This window comes from Gnatocerus cornutus, chromosome 1, assembly GCF_029298725.1.
Source record: "Gnatocerus cornutus isolate USDA-ARS CGAHR chromosome 1, icGnaCorn1.1, whole genome shotgun sequence".
NCBI classification, from domain to species: Eukaryota; Metazoa; Arthropoda; class Insecta; order Coleoptera; family Tenebrionidae; genus Gnatocerus; species Gnatocerus cornutus.
In genome coordinates, this window is record NC_142233.1 from 32,818,150 (window position 1) to 32,841,989 (window position 23,840).

Genomic DNA, 23,840 nt, shown 5'->3' on the forward strand with positions numbered 1-23,840 from the left:
GCATGAAAAACTCAGCAGGATTCTGCCGTCAGTTTTTAAATTGAAGGGTTTCAATGTTATTTCAACCCTCCTGGGATTCTGTTTACCTTTACTACCCCTAAAATCGAACTGTTTATTGTTTTAGCACGCCCGGAATAGTTGTTAATTCTATATAATAACGTCTTCGTTTCCGCCTGTTCAATCAACGTCAGCATCGAGTTTTAGATAGTTTAACAGTTTAATTAAAGCGTCTCGACATGACAGCATCGTGTAATTTATCAGTGGCAAAAATTCCGCTAATGATAAGGGAGCGAGACGCGAATTGGGGGTGAAGAGCAGATTATGACATGATGTTAAAACGTGCTGATAAGAATCAGCGCGAGGGTCACAGCGTGTCGCTTAGAAATTAGAATTTTCCCGGCGCATCCACCATTTTTCAAAACGTGCCTCCAATTAATTTCATTCTATTTAACGCGTTTTAAGCAGCTTGTCACCTCTTCGGCGGGTGTTAAATTACCCCCGCTAATGGTGCTTTTAAGACCATAAAGCGAAACTCTTTCGGGCGAACTTTTTGTCGCAGTTTCCTCGGGATCATTAAAGCAATTAACAGTGGCCCAGTTTCGCCCACAAAGAGGTCTATTCAGAGTCCTCCAAGTCCAGGTTTATTAGACATGTGAAAGAAATGAAATAATAAACAATGCGGAAATGCGCACGCGCTCGTCTTACCCGGGCTCCGACCAGTTCTGGCAGCGTCGTCGATAAGAAAACACGCGTCGCGGCGCCGTTTCCCGACTACTGATAACGAGTGAGTAACCCACTTTCGGAAACTTTAACCTCCCACTTTTACTTCTTCTCCACAAATCAAACAAAGGGAATCAACTCGACTTTTTTTTTCAGGTTGCGCCTCCATGGAGCGCTCCGGCTGAGATGAGCTTCACAGGTCTTCGGCGGCTTCAGCACCTGAAGATGTTGAGTTTTTAAGTCAGAAGGGTTGAGACATGGCAGACCACGATCACTTCGACGATGAGGTAGGTCTTCGGGGGCTACTTTAAGATCGATACTGTCGCGCTTTGTTTGGGTGATGGGAGACCGCTTAAAATGCCAATGAAATTTTTACCTTTTAATTTGAGACTAAGTTGGTTTGCTCACCCACTTTTCGCCCCAATCGATACCGACGGTTGGCGCGCTGCGGAACGATCAAAGGCTCAAACGGGGCCCCATAATGGGGGTGCTAAGGAGCGCAATTTCGCTGACGGTTTTGGAAATTTTTATTTGGTTTTGTGCGAATGAAGCGAAATTTATTGGGGAAGATACAATAAAATTGGGATTCCGGCGCCTTCACCATTTACGAGCGGCTTTTTAAATTCTACCAGACGTTTATTAACAATCCATAATTTCCTTATCCCGGCGCCTCCGCCATTATTTCAGCTCCTATTTCAATTCAATGGAGTCATCAGTGTTTAAACTCGGCGTTTCTTTTTATCAGCGAAATTAATTCACTACTTCTAACAGAGTTTGAAAGAAATCATAATTTCCGCCTTCATCTGACGCTGAAACTTTTCTCCCGATAAAACGACGTTCCATTTATCACGCAAGAACTCCTCCTCCTCGCGCTTTCATGTTAGTTTTGATCTCCTCAGCCGAACAAGAAGCGAAATATCAGCGAAGAGAAAAGTAATTTAATATCGGCTTGATGTCGTCAAATATCCGGATACGGATGTCAACGCTGCTGACCTGCAATCCTCCCCGTAAATGGTAGATTTTACGGCCGCCACCATCTGCTGGGAACATAAAGGACCCGAAAGCGGTTTTCCGAAACGCGTTTCCACTCCAATGTTTTTGCCAACAAAGTTTCGGATGGATAAGCGCTAGTGCCCAGACACTTAACGTCCTCCAGAGTCACAAAAAATTAATTACGAAATTTTAGAAAATTCGCGATCATCACGCCCCAAACAAATCTGATTCGGCGGTTGTAAGATATTTCTTTCGGCCACTGAAGCTTTGTCTAAATTAAATCTCCGATCGAAGAGTAAACTACTCCGGAGCTCTCTAAGCTTTTATGTGTATCTATAATAATATAGCCCACCGTTTGTTCCCCGTTTTATCGCTCAACTGTTGCACCACCTCACATCCAATTTCATTTTTCACTTCTTATCAACGTAATGTCCGTTGACCTCCTCAACTGAATAAATCAGGATTGCGTGACACTGACAAAGCTCTCGATTTTCTGCATTGCACCCAACTTATCTTTCGTGCCTCCCAGTAACCGACGTGTTGCTTGTAAGCCCAGCCATTGATGTCTGGCAAAAGCTCAAAAAAAGCTCGTTTGCATAACAGGAGGCGATTTGAATACGAGCTTTTAACGAGTGCGTGTGCGGACTTTTGAGACGCCACCACAAGGAATTTTAATTACAGCCCGCAATGGGTTTAATTAAGACGCGGATTGATAAAAACTGGGATTTATCAGCGTCCCTTAACGAGCCGAAGTCTTCTAAACAACACCGCTTTGTAGAACACTATCGACTTGTGTTAAAACAGACGCGAGGGATAAATATTCGAAGAAAAAACGCGAAAACGCAGCCATTAGCCCGTTTTTATCAGCGGCCTCTGCTTAATTCATTCAAGGGGGTGGCAATATCTCAAACATTTTTTATCGCAACTACAACTTGAGCTGAAATCAACTGAACTAACCTAATTATCTTATTTATTTATGATACGAGGGTGGAACTGTGGGCTCCTACATTCGGTGATGGGACCGCAAGCTCTTAATTTGGCCGGGCGCCAGCACCCCTCTTCAGTTGTCGTCCCAATTACTATGAGGGTTACGTACTAATTCGTTAAGATCAAGACGTAATTAATTCCATTCGAAAAATGTGGGAGGATTAAGGTCACACTTTGAAAGGCGCCGAACTGGGTCAAGAGGGAGAGTAGCCAATTATGATTTTTATTTTCAAATAAAAGCGCGATATCGATTCTGGAAGGAAATGGAAATAATTAAAACACAGGCTGGAGGGCGACGATTTCGCCTCTTTTCCATTCGCGATTATTGAAGATGGGAACTCGAAACGCGAATTTCATTCATTCATCATTCATTCATCAAGTTCGCTTCTAGTTCGTGTTGCAATGTAGTAAATAAAGACCTTTTTGTTGGACGGTAACACCATTCATTACAGACAGAAACAATTGTGTTTTATTACGGATCAGTGCCACCAGATGACTCCAGGCTGTAACATAGTTTCTCTAATTAAACTGCTGCAAAAACAGTGCGGGGAAAATAAAACTCAACCACAGAGCTCAACTCGAGATAATTATCAAAATGTGGCAATAAAAAGGGGAAAAAAACTTCGGATTGGCTTTGTGGGGTCTAATGGGTCTTTGAGGAGGGCGTAAAATGTTGGAATTTGTGGTATTTCCGAAATAGAAACATTCAATATTTCATGAACTTTGATATTTGTGTTGAAATTTGTAGGATCGTGGCACGTTTTGTATTTACCGGTGCTCAATCTTTGCACTATGAATTTATTACAAAGCGGGAATTGTAAAAGACGGCTTACTAAAATATGACAATTTTGTCCAAAGCGTTCAAAAGTTGGATCTTTAACTTCAATCAACTCTTTGGGATTTCCTAGTTCTACGCATTGAATTCCTGAAAAATTGAATTCTTGAATTCTCAAATCATTTTATACAAACTCCAGAAACTCCTGCATAATCCTAGAAAATTTCAAAGGATCTTAGAGAGAAACCGCTGAATCCTATGAATTTCAAGAATCGTGGAAAATCATTAAATAATCCTAAAAATCCTGATCTAGAGATTTAAAACCCCAAACCGTTTCATGAAACTTTTTATTGAGACATTTTTTTAATTGTGAATTTTTTAAACGACAATTTTTTATGTTTTAAGATTCCAAGCTCGGATTCTAACCATAATATTATGTAGGTAATAATGGTTTTGTTTTTATTCCAGTTTTTTTAAGGATTTTATATTCTCTGATTTTATGTTTACTTTAATATAAAAGCAAGAGAATTTTCAGTGATCTGGTAAATTAAAATGACGAGATTTATCTCTGTTGCTCTGGAATTCTGTAACACATTTTTTGTTGTATCTATTCAATAAACAAAAGCTAGTTGAAAAGTTGCGCAACAAATCCACAGCTCGATTTCTTTTGTTTTGTGCATTTTTTGTTATCAGCATCCAATGAATTGATTCGTTTTTGTACACGACTTGATTAACGTGCAAATTAACCCAATCAACATCAGTTCTGGCCATCTCGCCAATGGCAGAAAGGTACGATCGAGTTGGTTGTCTGGGTGCGTTTTTTGTTATAAAAACTATTGTGATAACGAAATTTCCGGCAAATGAATAAGTTCTTTTTGGGTTTTAATCCGATTTCACTCACATTCGCCATTTTGTAGGAGGAATGGGTGAATCTCCAAATACAAATTGCTAAAATTTGTTCATTTTGCTCTAGAAATTTATAGGTATAATGCGGCACGATTAATAAACATGTCAAATGTAGTAAACTTGCCTAATATCATTACTGTAGCAATTAAACTGTTAGAATTTCAATTTTTCTTCGCCCAAAAAAAAAATTCTTACAATTAGATTCGATTCGTTTGCTAAAAGTTTGTAACTAAGCTGAAATAATTCAGTAATTTCAAAACTGGAATATGTAGTTCAAAATTGAAATTTTCTTTTTTTAAATGTAGCTCACTATCTCCGTTTTTCTTATCCTTCGACTAATAACTGAATAAGAGGCGCTTGAAATTTCGTGTTGTCGCCAGAGGGCCAAAATGTTGAAGGTAGGAAAACAATTTTGCTCGAAATTTCCGAAAAAATGGGAAATATAAAGAAACTCTTTTTGAAATCGTTTTCCTCGCGATTTTTTAGGTTAGAATTCGGTCTTAGATTAATTAAAAGAAAATAATCTGAGAACCTTTCTTTGACCTTCATTGACTAAGAATTTAGAACCCAAATACATATTTTTGAAATGGTAAATAACTGCACCTTTAACATAAATGCATTTTTCATAACTTCGCATCACCCGTTCACGATGCAACTTTTCTAGCAGTTTCCCAGCTTTCACAACTTTCATAACTCCATGAAAGCGTTTTTCATTTTCCAACAAGTCTTTGTTCCAAATGTCACTCCCGTTCTTATTTTTCTTCCAGATTTCCCCTCTAAAAACACTCTGATTAATGACGTCCACTCCAAGGATTTCTCCATCATTTGGTAAATCTCGAGTTGTGTGGTCACGTACATTTTTTTGCAAAGATAAACATAATCCGCCCCGTTGCGATCACTGTGTGCATTTTCTGTGGCGGAATAATGCGATGAGCTTTTTGAATTCAATCGGTGACAAAGAAGTGCGGATGTCGCACGCATCGTTTGCCGGAGCTCGAAATAACAGCGAAACCCCTAAAACAAACATTAGAATCAATTTTCTTCGAAAGGGGAAAAAAGTTTGTTTTTAAAAAACAGTTTATCAGCGGACGTAATTAGGTTATTTCAGCGCGACAGCGAAATTCGAAACTGATTAATGGGTGATGAGGGAAATGGGTTAATAGTTGATGGGGGCTAAAAGCGAAGGGCGGGGGAGAGAAAGTCGATACGTTGGAGAGAATGGAAAAAATGAGAATTTTGGGAATTTCAGGCTTGGCCGGAAACTCGTAATTTTACACTATCAATACACAAATGCACAAATTTGGGTTAGCTATCAGGGCTACCAACTTTATTAAGAATTAACTATTTCAAGGTACAAGCAAATTCCGGCTTGAATAACTTCCGGGACTTCGGTAGCCTGTTTGATTTTACACTTCTGCAGTCTTTCGGCGTCTTCTTTATCCTTGGAATTTGTCAAATAATTTAGAAGCTCCTTTGTAAAAACCACCTTTGCATCTTCCATAGACACCGAGACCCATCCCCAGTGAATAAACAGGCACAGCTCCCATGAAGGTGGATATTCCTTGTACATGTTATCTGCGCATTCTTGGGCGTATTCCTTGATCAGTTTTTCCGATTTAAGTTTGTCTTTATCCATGATCTGAAAGTTTGTCAAAACTAAAAAGACAGTGAAGAAAAAATGAGTTTTTTTACCAGATCTGCCATGGTGGTACAGACAAAGATGAACAGAAGAAGAATTTTCATTTTGAAAAATCGATGATCTTCTCTTGATGGTTAGGGCGCGACTTGTGAAACATTTATTAATTAATTGTTTAATTTAAGACAAAAACTTTTTTAATTAACAAAGTTAATTGGTGTATCGCGTCAGATAATAATATGGCTCTATCAATAATATGTTTGCGTTTAAATTATATTGTCTTTATCTAAATAAGATTTTTGTTTTGGTCAAGTAAGTTTAAACAATAAGATGCTGCTGGGTTTTGTTCCGCTTTTTAAGTTTACAATTTTTAAATTAACTTATTTAGTAAAGTTGATAATTCTAGTTCTTTTAATGATACTTACATTAATGAAATTTTGACGTGCTCATTAAATGAAATGATAAAATTATAAATAAAAAAACGCAAATTTGGAAATTTTAATTATTTCGGCGAACCAAACATTTTGGACATTTTTAATTACAACTCGAAACTGTGGTAATTTTACAGCTATGCCAATTAAATTTGAGATTACTATTTCTGAAATGTTTATTAACTGTGCTAAATCGCAAAATTGTGGCACAAAAAACTCAAATTTTGGAAATTTTTATGAGAAGGCCAAATGAAAAATTATGTACTTTTTTAACTAAAAATCGTAACTTTGGTAATTTTCCAGATATCACAATAAAATTTGTGGAAATTACAGTTTTTGAAATGGTTATTGATTCTGCGAAATTACAAAATTATGGCTCAATCGACGCAAATTCTGAAAATTTTTATGCGAAGGCGAATCACAAGTTTTAAACATTTTAGCCCAAAAATTGTAACTTTGACAAAATTATGAATTGTGCAAAATTACAAAATTATAGCAGCAAAAACTCAAATTTTGAAAATTTTTATTTGAAGGTAAACTAAAAATTTTGTACATTTTTAGCTAAAATTCGTAACTCTAGTTATTTTCAAGTTATGACATTGAAATTTAGTTTTTGACATAATAAATAATTGTGTAAAATTATAAAATTATAGCACAATAAACTCAAATTTTGCAGATTCTTCTTCGAAGGCAAACTAAAAATTTTGTATATTTTTAACTAAAATTCGTAACTCTGGTAATTTTCAAGATATCGCAATGAAATTTAGGGAAATTAAAGTTTTTGATATGATTATAAATTGTGCAAAATTACAGAACTATGGCTCAAACGACGCAAATTTTGAAAAATTAAGTTATAAAAATGAAACTTGGGGCAACTGCAGCTTTTGACACAATTATTAATTGTGCGAAATTACAAAATTATAATGCAAAAAACTCAAATTTTGGAATTTTTTTTCAAAGACAAACTAAAAATTTTGTACCTTTTTAACTAAAATTCGTAACTCTACTAATTTTTAATATATTAAATTTGGGAAAGTTACAATTTTTAAAATGATTATTAATTGTGCAATATTACAAAATTATAGCTTAAACGAGGCAAATTTTGGAAATTTGAATACAAAAGCAAACCAAAAATTGGAAACAATTTTGAAACTACAATTCGTAACACTGGTAATTTTCAAGTTATCACAATAAAATTTGGGGAAATTTGAGCTTTTAACACGATTATTAACTGTGAGAAATTACAAAATTATGGCACAATAAACCGAGATTTTGGAAATTTTTATGCAAAGGTGTACTAAAAAAAAGTACTAAAAAAAAAGTAACTCTGGTCATTTTAAGATATCACTAATTTGGGAAAATTACAATTTTTGGATCTTATTATTAATTGCACAAAATTACTAAATTGTGGCTCAAAAAACGCAAATTTTGAAAATTAAAAAAAAAACAAACCAAAAGTTTCGAACATTTTTAATTAAAATTTAGAATTATGGTAATTTTAAAGATAAATGACGGAGAAATTTAAAGAGCTTGCAGCTTTTGGTAAGTAAATTTGTTAAATTATAACTAAAAATTTATTTTCTAAATCAATCGAGTTCCAACAATAAACTTTCCAATTTTGTACCCATTTCAACATTTTTTCCTGTTTAAACGAAAACCGTATCTCTGCGGTTGCGTTTTTTATTCCCGTCTGAACCGTTTTTGCACCAATTTAACGAAAGTATGTTACCGCCCGAAGCTATTGGCAGCACTGATCCGTACAAAAATCCAATTGTGAATGAAAAAAACTCTCCACAATTCGGACAAGTTCTTTCGCGTTTGTCCCCCAACACTTATTTTAAATACGCACAAAAAATTTCCATCTCTGTGGAAATAAAAACAATAATTGCTTTTCTCTTTCCAACCCCAATTCTGTCACCCTTCAAAGTGTGACCTTAATCACGTCTAATCTCTTTTAATTCCACCAATTCCCACATTCTTGAATAGACCTGAATCACTCAAAGAATAAATTAATTACGAGATGTCTTGATCAGGCCCCCATCGCTTAGGAAAAGATTTTAATTGGAATGACAGAATCACGACTTGTTACACCCTCGGAAAGGGGATGCTGGCACCCAGCCAGATACGTGCAAATTGGGCCTGCGGTCCCACTTTAGAATTTTGGGGTAAATAAATTCGATCACGGTAATACAGTCTTGATTATAGAGGAGCTAAACTCAGGACTCCATTACCAAAAGTAGTTCGAAAAGGAAATAGATGAAATATCGTCCCGTTTCGTCTTCCTTGTTGCGTTCGCCGCCTGAAATGAATTATGCTAATGGATGCATTTCCGCTTACGATCTAAACGAACCGTTTTTCCCTTTCAATGCTGTGACTCTTTAATGTCAGAGCCACTCTGTTTTACAAACTGAAATGTGTTTTCTTAAGACTTTGAATTTCACGGATTTGGGGGAACTAGAGGGAATCAAAGTTTGGTAGAGTTTGCTTTATTAGGGGGAGCTTCTGGGAATGGGGATTTATCGCAGCGAGCCGGAGAAAGTAAATTAATAAAAATAGATAAGAGAAGCACGGGACTACACTTAAAGGTCAGTCGTAAAATGAAAGCCGGCCGTAATTAAATCCTGCTGTAATTACCATTTCCTGTACAGCAGTAATTACTCGAAACGGCATCGCGGGCTTTGTTGCGCCGCCGACAAGAATCCCAAAGCTCTAATAATTCCGTTTGATGCATCACTTTCTTTTAAAATTCGCCAGCCGTTGACACAATATCGGAAACACGAAAGAGGAAGAGGAAACGACTGCAAGCTCAAGATAACAGAAACAATGATAATTCCGAGCTTTGAGCGAATAACGTTGCGCAAACACGCTTTATCTCGTGACACTTTCGGCCTTTCGGTGTTAATTTTTAGTCTGTTTGGAATCTGGAGTTGTCTTTGTTCTAGGAGCTCGTGTCAAGCAATACAAACCAACGGAATTGGAGAGGTATTCTGATAGCGCTTCTGGTCATCGTGGTAGTCCTGGCGCTCATCGTTACTTCAGTCGTTCTGTTGACGCCGCCGGATGATGGACCAAGAGTCAAAGGCGCCAGGTTTAAGCTTCAGGACATTCTCAGTCATGACTTTCAGCCGCTGAGGTTCAATGGAACGTGGATTTCAGGTCAGTTCAAAAAAGAGATCGATGACGGGTTTGCGAATTGAACATGCAAGGGGTATATTATTTAGATTGGACGCCAAGAAAATGTTTGACGGCTTGCCAAAGCTTTTGAGATTTATTTCGGGTTAAAAAAACACTGGAGGGCGGTGAAGACAGGGGCGGTGACGTCGAAGTCTTTTGTCCAGAGAAATTGCTAAATTGGATGCTGCTACGAATTTATGGCACAACAGATTGTACGAAACTTTATTCTTTCTTCTATGATCATATTTTACAGTACAAAAGCTAATATCTATATCTAATAATATTGAAAATTTTTATTTTGAAAACGATAGATAAATTTGGAAGTTTTAACTCAAGAACTATAAAATTTGAAGGCTTAACTACTTTTCACTTGTTCATTACATTTTTTTAATAATAAACAGAATGTTTAGAAATTTTTACTTTAAAGACGATATAAAAAATTCATAACTTAGCTATTTTTTTTATTAAATCCGTAAAATTTGAAAATTTTCTGCTTTTGACTTGTTTATCAACTGTTTTAAATTAAACATTTTTTAACAAAAAACAGATTTAAACAAAAATATTGTGAAGATGATTTTTAAAATTTTTATAGCTTTTGATTAAATTCTATAACTTCGACCGCTTTAACTTAAAAACTGTGAAATTTGAATGCTTTAGTATTTTTAACTCGCTTATGAATTGCTCTAAATTACAAAATTTTTAGCATAAAACCGAATTTTTAGGATTTTTTATTTTGAAGACAATGTAAAATTTCCAACGCTTTCGATAAAATTCGATAACTTTGGCCGTTTTAACTGTAAAATTTTAAATCTCGAGGCTTAACTACTTTTGATTTGTTTATCAATTGGTTTAAATTCCAAAAATTTCTAACAAACAAAATTTTTTAAAAATTTTATTTTGAAGACGATATAAAAATTTCTAACATTTTCGATTAAATTTCATAATTTTGGTCGTTTTTACTCAAAAACTGTAAAATTTAGAGGCTTACCTACTTTTGACTTATTTATTAACTGCTCTAAATTGCCACAAAAAGAAATTTTTGAAACTTTTATTTTAAAAATCATATAAAAATTTTCACCTATTTTGATTAAATTTCGTAACTTTGACATTTTTTATCCTAAATCTATAAAATTTTGAGACTTTACTATTTTTGACATGATTATCAACTGCCTTTAAATTAAATATTTTTTTAACAAAAAAAAGAATTTTTAGAAATTTTTATTATGAAGACGATACAAAAATTTCCAACATTTTAGATTAAATTCCATAACTTTGGTGTTTTCAAGTCAAAATCTGGAAAATTTGGAAGCTTAACTACTTTTGGCTTGTTCATTAACTGTTAAAAACTACATTTTTTTTTAATAGAAAACAAAATTTTTAGAAATTTTTATTTTAAAGACGATATAAAATTTCCTTCGGTTTCGATAAAATTCGATAACTTAACTTTGGCAGTTTTTACTGTAAAATCGTAAAATTTGGCGGCTTAACTACTTTTGATTTGTTTATTAACTGCTTTGAATTCTAAAAGTTTTTAACAACAAAAAGAATTTTTAAAAATTTTTATTTTAAAGACGATATAAAAAATTTCCAGCATTTTCGATTAAATTTCATAACTTTGACCGTTTTAACTCACAACTTTGGAAACTTAACTACTTTTGACTTGTTTATCAACTGCTCTAAATTATAAAAAAAAATTAACAAGAAACCGAATTTTTAGAAATTTTTATTTTGAAAACCGTATAACAATTTTCACCTTTTTTTAATAAATTTCTTGACTTTGATGTTTTTTATCCTAAATGTGTAAAATATTGATACTTTACCACTTTTAACATGGTTATCAACTGACTTCAAATACAAATTATTTTAACAATAAGTTGAATGTTTAAATATTTTTATTATAAAAAAGATATAAAATTTTCCAACATTTTGGATTAAATTCCATAACTTTGGTGCTTTTAACTCAAAAACTGTAAACTTTGGAGGCTTAACTACTTTTGACTTTTTCATTAACTGCTTAAACTTACAAAACAATTTAACAAAAAAACAGTTTTGAAAAGTAGAAATCTAAAATTTCCACCGTTAGCGACTTTAGTTATTTTCAAAGCAAAATTATTTTTTTCAAAAAGCTTTTGTTTTTATGCATTTTTAGAGAAAACGTTGACTCTTTAAATTCCATAGTTCCGTTATCTTAAGGTTCGACAAATTCTTTGTTTCCTGTATTTTTTCTTTATTATTATTTTTTATTTCATTGGTTAATCTTCCTTTTTGATACACCTTTTGTAAACTTTTAGAATGATTTATTTCCTTACACTTCTGCATTTTCGTTTAAATTGTCTACCTTATTAGACTTTTCATTCTTTTAGCTTTTTACACATTTTTCTCTAGATTTTCCATAGAGAAAAATTGAAACATTTGAGCGGTGTTCACAAAGAAAATCGTTTTAAGCAAAATCTCCAAACTCCGGTGAATCAAAAAAAAAAAAACAAAAATGGTGGATGCGCCGGGATTTCAATTATCGCGAAACTGTCAGCTGAAAATATTTATTTTATTTCAGACCCCTTTGATAAATTTTAGATAAATTTAACCGCTAAAAGGTGAAGCTCCTGTGTTTGCTATCTTGGTTACCTGCCATCATAAATTAAAATGAATTACCTTTTTACTCGCAGCAAAACGGAGGATACGGTGGACATTTTTATTAACTTTAAACGCGAGAGATTTAATATAAAATTCCATTTAAAGGTCAATCCCTAAAACAATGACCCGTGCTCGCTGTCGAAAAAGCGTCCGATTATATACAGCACGCCAGAGTGCTTTCAAACTAAATTGCTTAAACGATGGTGAGATTTCACGTCGTAAATTATTTATGTTTAACCCTTCGTTCGTGAAAACTCTTTCTAGTAATAAAGCAGCCACCGCTAGATATTTTCATTGGAAAGTTTAAACGCGGCATTATAACAACCCAATAAAAAAGACTACAGTTAACACCCTATCAAACTTTTATAATAGAAAATAAATCAAGCGGTGGATTTTTTGCGAAATCTGTACCTTTTCCTCGTGATTGGAAACGTGTTTGCTCAATACACTTGCATCTCCATGTAGGCACAATTCCATTTTTACAAGAGATTCAATTTTCTTTTTTCCTCTCCGTTTCGCCCACGAATAGGCATTGAAGTAATTCAATCTTCACAGAACGTATCCATTGAAACGTAACGAACAACGTTCAAATTATCAACAGATTTATTGAAAAATAGCGCTGAAATAAATTATCGTGTCCAGGAAAAAGTTATTAGATATTAGACGAAATCGATGCGGTCGCGTGTGGACGCGAAACCATGTTTCCATTTCAGATTCTTTGAAAAGATAAATACGCGCAATTAATGAAATTATTCGTCCGATGGAGATAAATCGATGGGTTAAAACGTGCGCTCGAGAGCTAAAGCCGCAGCTAAACCCGATTTATGCTGTAATGTTTAAAATTCGATTGCGCGTCCTTGGAGAAAACGTGTCCTTGATATTTTCAAGAGTGATCGTCCGACTTTCAGTGTATTGATAAAATGACACGAGAGCTCTTTCGAGATAAAATATGCACCGCCGTACCATTCGGAAGAAAAACGACGTCGTTTTTTTCTCGTTGCGGGGGCCATCATCATATCTGAATTTTTTTCGGAAGGGTTCTAATAACTTACCTTTGTCCCGCCGCTGGAAATTTTGCAGGGGCGGCTCTACAATAGGTATCTAATTTATTTGTCGTGGAATTACGAAAATTAGAGCCGAGCGTCACTGCAATATTCAATAACACAACTTGGGGAAGTTTAAGCGAAGAAAAACAGTATTTTTATAATTTTTTATTTTGAAGACGATATAAAAATTTCCATTAATTTGATTAAATTTCGTAACTTCACCATTTTTAATCTTAACTCTGTAAAATTTTGGGACTTTTTTATTTTTGACATGGTTATCGACTGACCTTAATTACAAAAATATTCAACAAAAAAATAAAATGTTTAGAAAATTTTATTATAAAGACGATATAAAAATTTCCAACATTTTCACTTATAATATCCCTAGTACATTTGCTGCTTTTTGATAAGATTTTAAATTTCAAACAAAAAATTAAGTTGTGTAACAGAATTATCCATGACAACATACACAACTTTTTTTCTGATTAGCTGAAAAAATTTCCTCTTATTAATTTAATGTTGGGTTAGCAAGCTGCAAATAATTTTCAGGAAAATTTCTATATTGCCATAAAAACCATACCGAATTCTGTTTTTCCATTGGCTAATATTTAGTCTCGTGCGATTTTCGATTAAATTCCATAACTTTAGTGGTTTTAATTAAAAAACTGTAAACTTTAGAGGCTTAACTACTTTTGGCTTTTTCAACAACTACTTTTAACAAAAAACAGAATTTTTATAAATTTTTATATTGAAGACGATGTAAAAATTTATTCCGTTTTCGGTTGAATTTCGTAACTTTGGTATTTTTAATCTTAACTCGGTAAAATTTTGAAACTTTTTTATTTTTGACATGGTTATCAACTGCTCTTAATTACAAAACTATTCAACAAAAAAAATAGAATTTTTAGAAATTTTTATTATAAAGACGATATAAAAATTTGCAACATTTTGGATTAAATTCCATAACTTTAGTGGTTTCAATTAAAAAAAAAACTGTAAACTTTGGAGGCTTAACTACTTTTGGTTTTTCATTAACTACTCTAAATTACAAAACAATTTAACAAAAAACACAATTTTTAGAAATTTTCATATTGAAGACGATGTAAAAATTTCTTCGGTTTTCGGTTAAATTTCATAACTTTTAAAGTTTTTTATCCTAAATCTGTAAAATTTTAAAACATTACTATTTTTGACATGATTATAAACTTCCCTTAACTGCAACGTCGTTTTTTTCTTGTTGCTGCGGCCATCATTATATCTGAACTTTTTTCGGAAGGGCTCTAATAACTTACCTTTGTCCCACCCCCGTAAATTTTGCAGTGGCGGCCCTACAATACACGTCTAATTTATTTGTCGTGGAATTACGAAAATTAGAGCCGAGCGTCACTGCAATATTCAATAACTCAATTTGGGGAAGTTTAAGCGAATTTAGAGCGCAATTTGTTGCCGTCAGCGGAGAGCCCCAGGGAAAAGGACTTTTTGCAACGGGGGCGGTTTTCATTGTTGACGGAATTTTTATCGGCTTAATATGAGATCCGGTTGGCAAACGTTATTCTGTCTTAAATGTATTTTATTCCGGGGCCAAGTTCTGCAGAAATACTGCGGCAATGAGGTGTTTGGCAATGAATTGAATTCCGGCAATTAAAGGTTGTTTTTAAAAGTTGGTATCATTTTTAGATGTGGAATTGGTGTACAAAGACCAATGGGGTGGAATCAGTGTAATGCACGCCGGCAACCTCTCAGTCCGCACTCTGATGTCCAATCAGACTTTCGTGAGTAATTCAACTCTAACCGAATATCGAACACGGTTTTGTTCCTTCCGTACAGTTGCGTCTAAATCCGGCGAGATTTTCTCTATCTCCGGACCAGCGGTACCTCCTCCTGGCTCAGAATGTCCAGAAGCTCTTCAGACACTCTTATCTGGCGCAGTACACCATCTACGACATCCAAACAGGGTATTTATTTTTACACCCTCCCGCCACAAAATCACGTTATTTCCCGCAGTAACGACTTTCCCCTGCGCCCCATGCCGGAAGCCGAAGAACACCCTTATCTCCTCCTGGCGGATTGGGCGCCGCGCGGCCACGGGCTCATCATGGTCCAAGACTACGATATCTACTACAGGAAAAGTCCGACTTCCCACACCGGCTACCGGATCACCAATTCCGCCGTCCCCGGAGTGGTGAGTCACGGAGTCCCGGACTGGCTCTACGAGGAGGAGATTCTCGGGAGCAACACGGCGCTGTGGATGTCGAGCGACGGGTTCCTTCTCGTGTTCGCTTCTTTTAACGATAGTTTAGTGGAGGAGCTCAGGTTTCCGTGGTATGGATCGGCGAACGAAGGGAGACTTTATCCGGATATTCGGTCGCTCCGGTATCCCAAGCCCGGAACCCGGAATCCGAAAGTCACGTTAACCATGGCCGATCTCGCCGATACGTCCAATATTAAGATAAAAACTGTCATTCCACCAGTTGCTCTGGCGAACACGTAAGTTAGACGGGAGTTGGGTGGCTCCGGACGACAAAAGAACGAAATGTATTCAAAAATTCCAACGGGTAAATTGAAATCCGCAATTTAGCCGTTTTGTTCGCTTTTTTATTTCAAACTATTAGCGCACAATACTCCGGTTTATCGCCCGGAGCCACCGCCTCATTTGTGATCAGTTAATGCCGCAATAGATGGATTTATTCGCGGTTTCAGGGAGTATTATTTTACTGCAGTTTCATGGATCAGTTTGACGGAAATATCGGTGGTGTGGTTGAACAGGCCGCAGAATCTGTCGTTGATTACTATTTGCACCAGCCCGAAATGGGACTGCAGAGAGGTGAGAGACATAAATAAAGGTTGCTTCATTTTTGACGGTTTTCGAACTTCCCCGGCGCCCCACAGTGGGGCCGCGGCGGAAAAAATTCATTTTCTAAAAGTGACATTTTTGATAAAATGATTTACGTACTTAGGGCTTAGTGACATTTTTGATAAAATGATTTACATACTTAGGACTTAATAAGTTATAGAATTGCAATATAATAACGTTAATGTGTATAAATCCGACAAACCGTAAATTTGGCTAACATAGCAGCATTTTTCAGAACTCTTTGTCACTGAAGGATTTGTTTTTAAAATCATTCAACACAATCTACTTTTCCTATATGCTTTTTAGTATCCAATAAATATGTATGCATTGGTTTATAAAATAAATTGCTTCCCAATGTTATTTCACCCTAAATAGTCATTCTTTCATGATTGTCGTAGTTTTTTTGAAATACAAAAAAAGCTCCGGCTTGCTCCGCTTTTGAACTAATTAATTTCTGTTCCAAATAATACTGTGTACCAGCTCTGTGAATTTTGTCTGCCTATTCCTGCCTATCTGATCGCAATATAATTTTTAATGTGATGATTTGATAGACGAAACCAAACCCGACGATTTTACTTAGATCGAGTTTAGAAAATCTAAAAAATAAATTTCAAGTCATAAATTGCATCGTAAATATTGTTAGTTAAATTTGTAAAAAATATAGTGGACAAAATAATAGGAGGTAAAAAAATATCCATAAAGTAGTGTTACATGAATAGATAAATATAATTTGATGTATATTAAAAAGAATCTTCCTGAAAATGGATTTATTGACTTTGGAGCATATATTAAACATATTGTCAAAAGCTGATTAAAGAAATGTTTTAATTTTTATTAGTTCTTACTATGACGAGTGTTAAAAAGATGACCGCAATAAACATACAGGTGTCTCAGAACTCGTGACCCAGAGAAAAAAGGCTTATAGAGGCAACAATTCAAAAAATTTCGAAACAAAAATTTTTTAGCTCAAAAAATAATCGAGTTATGACAAAAAAACGATAGCCAATCCCGACGCAGAACAGTATCGGTAACTATGGACACATATACTACCACCATTTATTGGTCAGATAAAAATTACTCTCTTGTTGCCTAGGATATTTTACTCCATCGCTAGAATAAGCTTCCGGGATTGGTTGTTAATTTTTTATCCTTTGTCTGTATTGCTGTTGGCAGCCTCCCTTGCTCTGTGGGTCATGAGTTCTGGGACACCTGTATAACATGAAATATGTACAGGGTCCGCCAACACTAGTGTCCCGGTTCAAATTTGATATTAATTATAATGCTATATAGTTATTTGTGTATTAAAGCCAAAAAGTGTTTCTTTTTTGGCCGAGTCTTTTTTTAATGGCGGAGGCAATAACCGAGGCCAGAAAGAAGGCAAGTGCAAAATGACACTTTTTGGTCGTGATACACGCAAAATTTTTTAGGCGACATCATTAAATTTACAAGTTAATTCATTTTTACTTATGATTTATTGATTTAATCATTTATAATAACTGAATGATTGTAAATATTTATTAATCCTTCAGAAATGTTCATATTTTCTTTATTTACATTTGCAGTTTCGATATGTGTAGCCACACTTTTTGTATGAATTAAGTTTGATGTGTTTTTTCATGTTGTTACAGCAGCGCTGCTAGACATGTTCATTTTTTTACAGCAGTTTGTCAATTTGATTTTACACAAATAATTATAAAATGGGGGGTAATGTCGGTATCTTGATGTAATATGCAAAACTATGGATATATGGCGCCACCATAGATCGGCCAAAAATGTTTGCGGCCAGAAAAAACTTACTTTTAGGCCACTTTTGAGGCCTAAAAATTCCATTTTCAGTTTAAGTCGCCTAAAAAACATTTTTTTTTCTAAATGAAAAGGAAACGGAGCGTATTGTGGGTAAAAATACTACCTATCATAAATCGCTTAGTAGGGACTAGTTTGCGGTGAAGAAGCAATTGTCGTAAATCTGTCTAAGGGGTCAATTCTAATTCAGTGCCGCAAATCGGTTACGCAGCGGCAAAGTTGCCGCACTGTCAAATGCAAAATAAAATGATGCAAAACGCGCTAAAGCGTTTTCGAGCGGCGTTATTTTTTTAAACATGAGGTAGACAAGGAGTTGGCGAAACGACTTGCATAATTTCGTTTTTGTAGTGCTAACCACTTTAGCAAGATTTAACTTCAAAATTTGGGTAAAATAAAGTCTAATGACAGATGTCGCAGTATCCATGGTAACCACGATTTGCGTTAACGCAAAATCGAATTAGAATTAGGCCCCAAGAGTTAAAGCGATTTTAAGAATTATTTAATATCTCGTTACCACATATTTTATTTCACATTTTAATTGCATTTTCATCCTTTTGACGAAAAATAGAACAAGACAAGCTGAGATTTCCACTTTATCTATTTTTATTTTTGAAAAACGTAGTTTTTTACGTTTATTTCACATATGGTTAACACTAGAGTAAAACGGATCACATCAGTTTGTAGCGCTCCGTTTCCTCTTCATGTAGAAAAAAATATAGCTTTATAATTAATAACGATTTTGGGCCGGAACACTAGTGTTTGCAGACCCTGTACAACGAACCCATTCCAAGCTGCTTAAAAATAAGCAAGATAGGGCATCAACATTCTATCAATCACCCTGTATACGTATAGATTTAACCAATCAGAAAAATGTTTGAACCATTTTATGTAGTTTTTTTATTCTGAATTTAATAAGACCATTCGTAGTTCAAGGCGGTTATCCGTTTTCGAGAAATGGAATTTTTTCCGTGTTTTGGCTATTTCGCCCCACTGTGCGCCCCCACAATTTTGATTTCCAGCGGCCTCCACTGCGTGTTTTGATTTTAGACGCAGCGAGTGACCAGCGACGGCCACGGATGGGTCGACATGGGCGACAGCCCTGTTTTCGGCCGCGACAGCTCCAATTACATCACTGTAGCTCCAGTGAGAGACGGGCCGGCCGGCTACTTTCGTCACGCCGTCTCTGTCAACATCCCGAAGAGGCGAATTATTCCGCTCACACACGGAAAGTACGAGGTGACACGTATACTGACTTGGGACCACTCCAACGATGTCATGTAAGTCGTAATTTGACGTAAAAACGACTTTACTTTCAACGTGGAATTTTTAGCTATTTCTTGGGAATCCCCGAGAACAAGCCCGGGCAGCTGCATATGTATAGAGTTACGTCGGTCCCTCCCCGGACCGGCGCGACGCTCCCGCCGCCGGTGTGTCTCACCTGCGTCCCCGAGCCGGCCCCCACGTCGCCCCCGTATTTTTTTATAGACGAGGATATCTACCTCCTGAAAGCGAAGCAGTGGGAGGAAGACGAGGACGTGGAGGTGATGACGACGCCCATGCCGCGACGCCGCAAAAAGAAACCGAAAGTAACACCAACAGAACCGCCGTGTCTCTACCACAACGCAATTTTCAGTCCCGCCTCGACGTTCTTTGTTCTTGAGTGCCTTGGTCCCGGCATCCCCTATAGTTCCTTGTATAAAACCGCAATGCCCAAGCCCAAACTCATCGTCAACCTCCAAAACAACACCAAACTAAGAGAGATGGTCGGGAAGATGGCCATGCCGCAGATTAAGACGTTTCCGGTGCAGATCTCCGGAGGCTATCAGGCCCACGTGAGGCTCCACCTCCCTCCGGGACTCCGCGAGGACGAAATCACCAGGTCAGCCCCCGGAGTATAAAAACACGGCTCTAAGTTTCTTTAGCAGGTACCCCTTAGTGGTGCAGGTTTACGGCGGCCCCGGCAGTCAATTAGTGACGGAGCGTTGGCGCATCGATTGGAATACGTATCTGACAGGACACAAGGACTTTATCATTGCACAGATAGACGGCCGAGGCTCTGGAGGTCAAGGACATCAGTTACTCCACAAAGTTTATTACAAATTGGGGTCGGTCGAAGTGGCGGATCAGCTGGAAGTTACCGAGTAAGTTTCAACTAAGAGATAAATTGCAGGGTCGGACTTGGGGAGAATGCCGTAATAGTTTTCAGTTGGGAGCGTGTTAGCGCTGTTTGTAGCGAAGCAAAGCTATTTTCACGTTGGAAATTTCGTGTTTCGGCAATCGGGTTAATGCAGAAGTTGTTTACCACCGGAGGCTAATTCCATTGTTTTAATTAAGGTGTGCATTAGGAAAGGTATTCATGGGAAAGCAATCGATAACCATTTGTTTACGTGCCTAGGAAATATTTTTTCGGTTCAAATCATGAAGAATTAGAATGCAAAACAGGCAGAATTCTTCATTCTTCGATTTCAAAATTGAAAATAATTTTTAAAACAACTATTCATTTCATTTCAGTACTATTTTAAGGTCTATTAGTACTGAAGATCTTGGAGAAATTAAGACTTTAATTAGTTCAAATTATGACGAAATGATGAAATTTGGACAAGACGAGAAGATTTATTATTTTCCCAACTTGTAAAATAGTCCAATCAAAATAAACATTTTAAATAACAAAAATTCCGACAGAGCTGAATTTTAGTAGATAGGTAGGGGAGAGGGGGGCATAGTGGAGAACTTAATAATCAATATTAGTCACGCATCCTAAAATAATAGGAATTAACAAAAATTTTTTACTAAATATCATAGACCAATGTATTGCGGATGATTTTTGTTGTACTTTTTTTGATTACAATAAAAAACTTGCGACATGTGAGCATTATTTTGAAAAATGGGATTTGCCCCACTTTGCCCCGCATATAGGGGTAAAGTGGGGTACTCTATGAAGCAATCAAATTTTTGAATAACTGTGTACCTACTTAGAAAAAGTAACATTTTAAAATTACTTACGGGTCGATTTCAAGTCACTACGTTAACGCAAATTTGCAACCGTTGCCAAGGTATGAGCAATGTGATTGGCGTTGCTATGTTGCAAATGGGATTTGCAGTAACGCAAGTCACACTTGAAATCGACCCCTTAGTCATCAACGCATATTGTACATAAATGAGTAGGTTCATCATATTTAGCCACTACATTTGTATGACTAGATTTTAAAAAACCTTGCTCTTTAACTTCGCGAATTTTTTAACGAAAACACTGGATTTCACATTTTGTTTTATAAAACATAGGTTTTCACACTTTGTTTTATAAAACACACCTGTCAACTGACAACCAATCAAAACATGCTATTAGACTTTTTTCAAGGCGTTTGATTTGAGCAACAGGAGTGTTGCTCCGCTATGCCCCCCCCCTACCTTGGGTACACCTGTAGAAATAAAGTGTCAAAAATTCCAATAGATCCCATATGTGCTAAAAAAGTTATTCAATGCAAAAATCAAAATTTTCGGCTTTTTTTGGCTTTTTTTTGAAAACGGTAAGTTATATCAAAAATATAGTCCAGATATAAATTGTAGTATTACACCACGATCACCATTCCTAAGATATCGCCATTCTAAAAGTTGAGGGATTTACATTCTAGTTTATTTCCATAAAAAATGCAAGACCTGGAAGACAGTAATCAGATTTTGATGAAATTTGCAGAAAAGCTTTATTTCAGCGTAAAATTGAAATAATGAAAATTTGATTAAGATATTCAACTGGTTATGTTTTCCTGAGGGCTTTTTGCTTTTTGATAGAGAACTACTTTTAAGTGTGTTTTTATTGCCAAAAAATATCTATTTTTTACAGTTGTATTGACACATTTTGTTGATTATAAACAAATAAAACTTTTGTATAAATTTCACCACAATTGGCTCACCCCATTTTTTTTATGGGAGTCAGTATATTTACGTAGCATTTGTGTGCATATCATGTAGTAGAATGTAAATCCTTCAACTTTTAGAACGGCGATATCTAAAGAATGGTAATTCTGAAAAAAAAAAGTATAAAGACCGTTTTTGTCGATAATTTTATGATCTACAATTTTTGTCTAAGCTATATTTTTAATAAAACTTTCCGTTTTTGAGAAAAATCTAAAAAACAAAAATTTTGACGTTTGACCTTTTAGCACACAAAAAATCCATGGGAACTTTTGGCACTTTATTTCTACTGGTATACCCAAGGTCTTCACCAGAATTCAGCTCTGTCAGAGTTTTTGTTATTTGATCACTATTTTTGTCTATTTTGTCTATTTTGATAGGACTAAAAATACATTGTTGTGTAGATAAAATCAGAAAGAAGGTAAAAATATAAACTTTTGACTTTAATGTGTGGCAGTGGGCGCACAAAGCGTAACAGTTCACACTTAGCGCTCATAAATAATTTCTTCTAAAAGCTCGACAATGCAGCTTTAAGAACCCTCCCGCTGTAACTCAAATCCCACTGCAGTAGCGAAATCTCCGTTGTTTGTGCACAAAAATCCGGGCTTCTGGCTCTTATTTGGGCAAATGATCCAGGCGCTGGCACTCTCCCAACGCTCCACTCTTTTATTTATCTTATCAGTCCACAATTAAACCCCATCATAAACATCGACTCTTTCGCAAACCCGCTGAACAAATTCCAGATACTTGCGCGACACCCTCCACTTCATCGATAAGCGAAGGGTGGCCGTCTGGGGGTGGAGTTACGGCGGTTTCGTGGCGGCGTTAGCACTGGCGAGTCCCAAGAGCGTCTTTCGATGTGCCATCGCCGTCGCGCCGGTCACCAATTGGAAACTTTACGGTAAGTGTTAACATGTGAAGATAAACTTACCGATTTGTGTAGATTCCGCTTATACCGAGCGCTACATGGGCCTCCCCAATGTAACGGATAACTACAAAGGGTACGAAGAGGCTGATGTGAGCAAAAAGGCGCATCTTCTCAGAGACAAGATGTTTTACCTGGTGCATGGATCTGCGGATGACAACGTGCACCTCCAGCAATCGATGGCGTTAGTCAAGTCGCTGTCAGAGGCGGGGACGCTCTTCCGGCAACAAGTAATACAGATCCGCGCGTGTTTTTGTGTTTTTGTACCAACAGTTGCGTTGCAGATTTACCCGGATGAGAGCCATGGCCTCGGAGGAGTGAAGAAGCACCTTTATCGCAGCATGGGTCAGTTCTTTGATGACTGCTTCCAGAAACAAGTTCCTCCAGAGTTCAAAGCGGGACTGAGGAATGATATTGAGTAGTACACTTTCCTTGATTTCTTCAGCTAAGTGATGCCAAAAGGAAGTTCCCAATCGCTTTAAACAACATCCGTTCTGTTCCTGGGATGTTAGTGATGACAGTGCCAAATTTTCAAATCGATGTTCTTGATGTTAGGCAATAAACGCGACGGAACTCAGGAGAGGAATGCCCTTAAACCCCTTCATACGTAGAACTAGTCGGTTGGCACCCCTGCATATCCACAATCAGTATTAAATCGACGTACGGGCACGACATATCCCTTGTGGGTAGAATTCAAAAGCGGGCGGCGGTTAAAAGTAAGATTACTGAATTTTTCCCCGCCGCCCCATAGCGTTGAAACTGACCAAACTCAAAATTTCAAGTGCGACGTAGTCTCTGTTGGAGTTTTAACCGTAGATAGTGTTCAGAGGGTCGTTTCGCGCCGCCGTGAACAACTTCCGCTGGGTAGTTGTCCATTGCGTGCCAGCCTTAACCTGACCTTCATCTTTGTTGGTTTTTTTATCATTTTGTATAAAACAAAGTCAATTTTTGAAGATGGCGTACTCAATTCTGAACACTGATGACTTTTACTTAGGTCCTAGTCCAATCATGTACTCATCATCATTGTAAATATTTGAGGGTAGC

The 23,840-nt window shown here is 36.3% G+C and overlaps 1 protein-coding gene across 4 annotated transcripts; it reads left to right on the top strand.

Annotated features, from left to right (window-relative positions):
- The first annotated feature begins 694 nt into the window (after positions 1 to 694).
- Positions 695 to 23,416, top strand: Dpp10 (Dipeptidyl peptidase 10). 4 transcript variants are annotated; one of them, XM_088049876.1, is made up of 13 exons: positions 695 to 784; positions 877 to 1,007; positions 9,391 to 9,604; positions 14,980 to 15,074; positions 15,130 to 15,257; positions 15,307 to 15,789; positions 16,003 to 16,126; positions 19,007 to 19,236; positions 19,290 to 19,838; positions 19,882 to 20,100; positions 22,615 to 22,772; positions 22,815 to 23,026; positions 23,081 to 23,416. In XM_088049876.1, the coding sequence occupies exons 2-13, from the start codon at positions 978 to 980 to the stop codon at positions 23,216 to 23,218; spliced, it is 2,580 nt and encodes an 859-aa protein (XP_087906002.1). In that variant the 5' UTR covers positions 695 to 784; positions 877 to 977; the 3' UTR covers positions 23,219 to 23,416. The 4 variants fall into 4 exon arrangements, with proteins under 4 accessions (XP_087906002.1, XP_087906003.1, XP_087906004.1 ...); XM_088049877.1 differs by having other exon boundaries at positions 19,885 to 20,100; XM_088049878.1 differs by having other exon boundaries at positions 9,394 to 9,604.
- Positions 23,417 to 23,840: the final 424 nt, after the last annotated feature.

Bases quoted from the DNA above. Each gene is read 5' to 3' on its own strand.
- Dpp10 (XM_088049876.1), top strand. From the start codon at position 978: ATGGCAGACCACGATCACTTCGACGATGAG. The intron at 1,008-9,390 runs GTAGGTCTTCGG...TCTTTGTTCTAG, and splicing joins ACGATCACTTCGACGATGAG to GAGCTCGTGTCAAGCAATAC. The intron at 9,605-14,979 runs GTCAGTTCAAAA...TATCATTTTTAG, and splicing joins CAATGGAACGTGGATTTCAG to ATGTGGAATTGGTGTACAAA.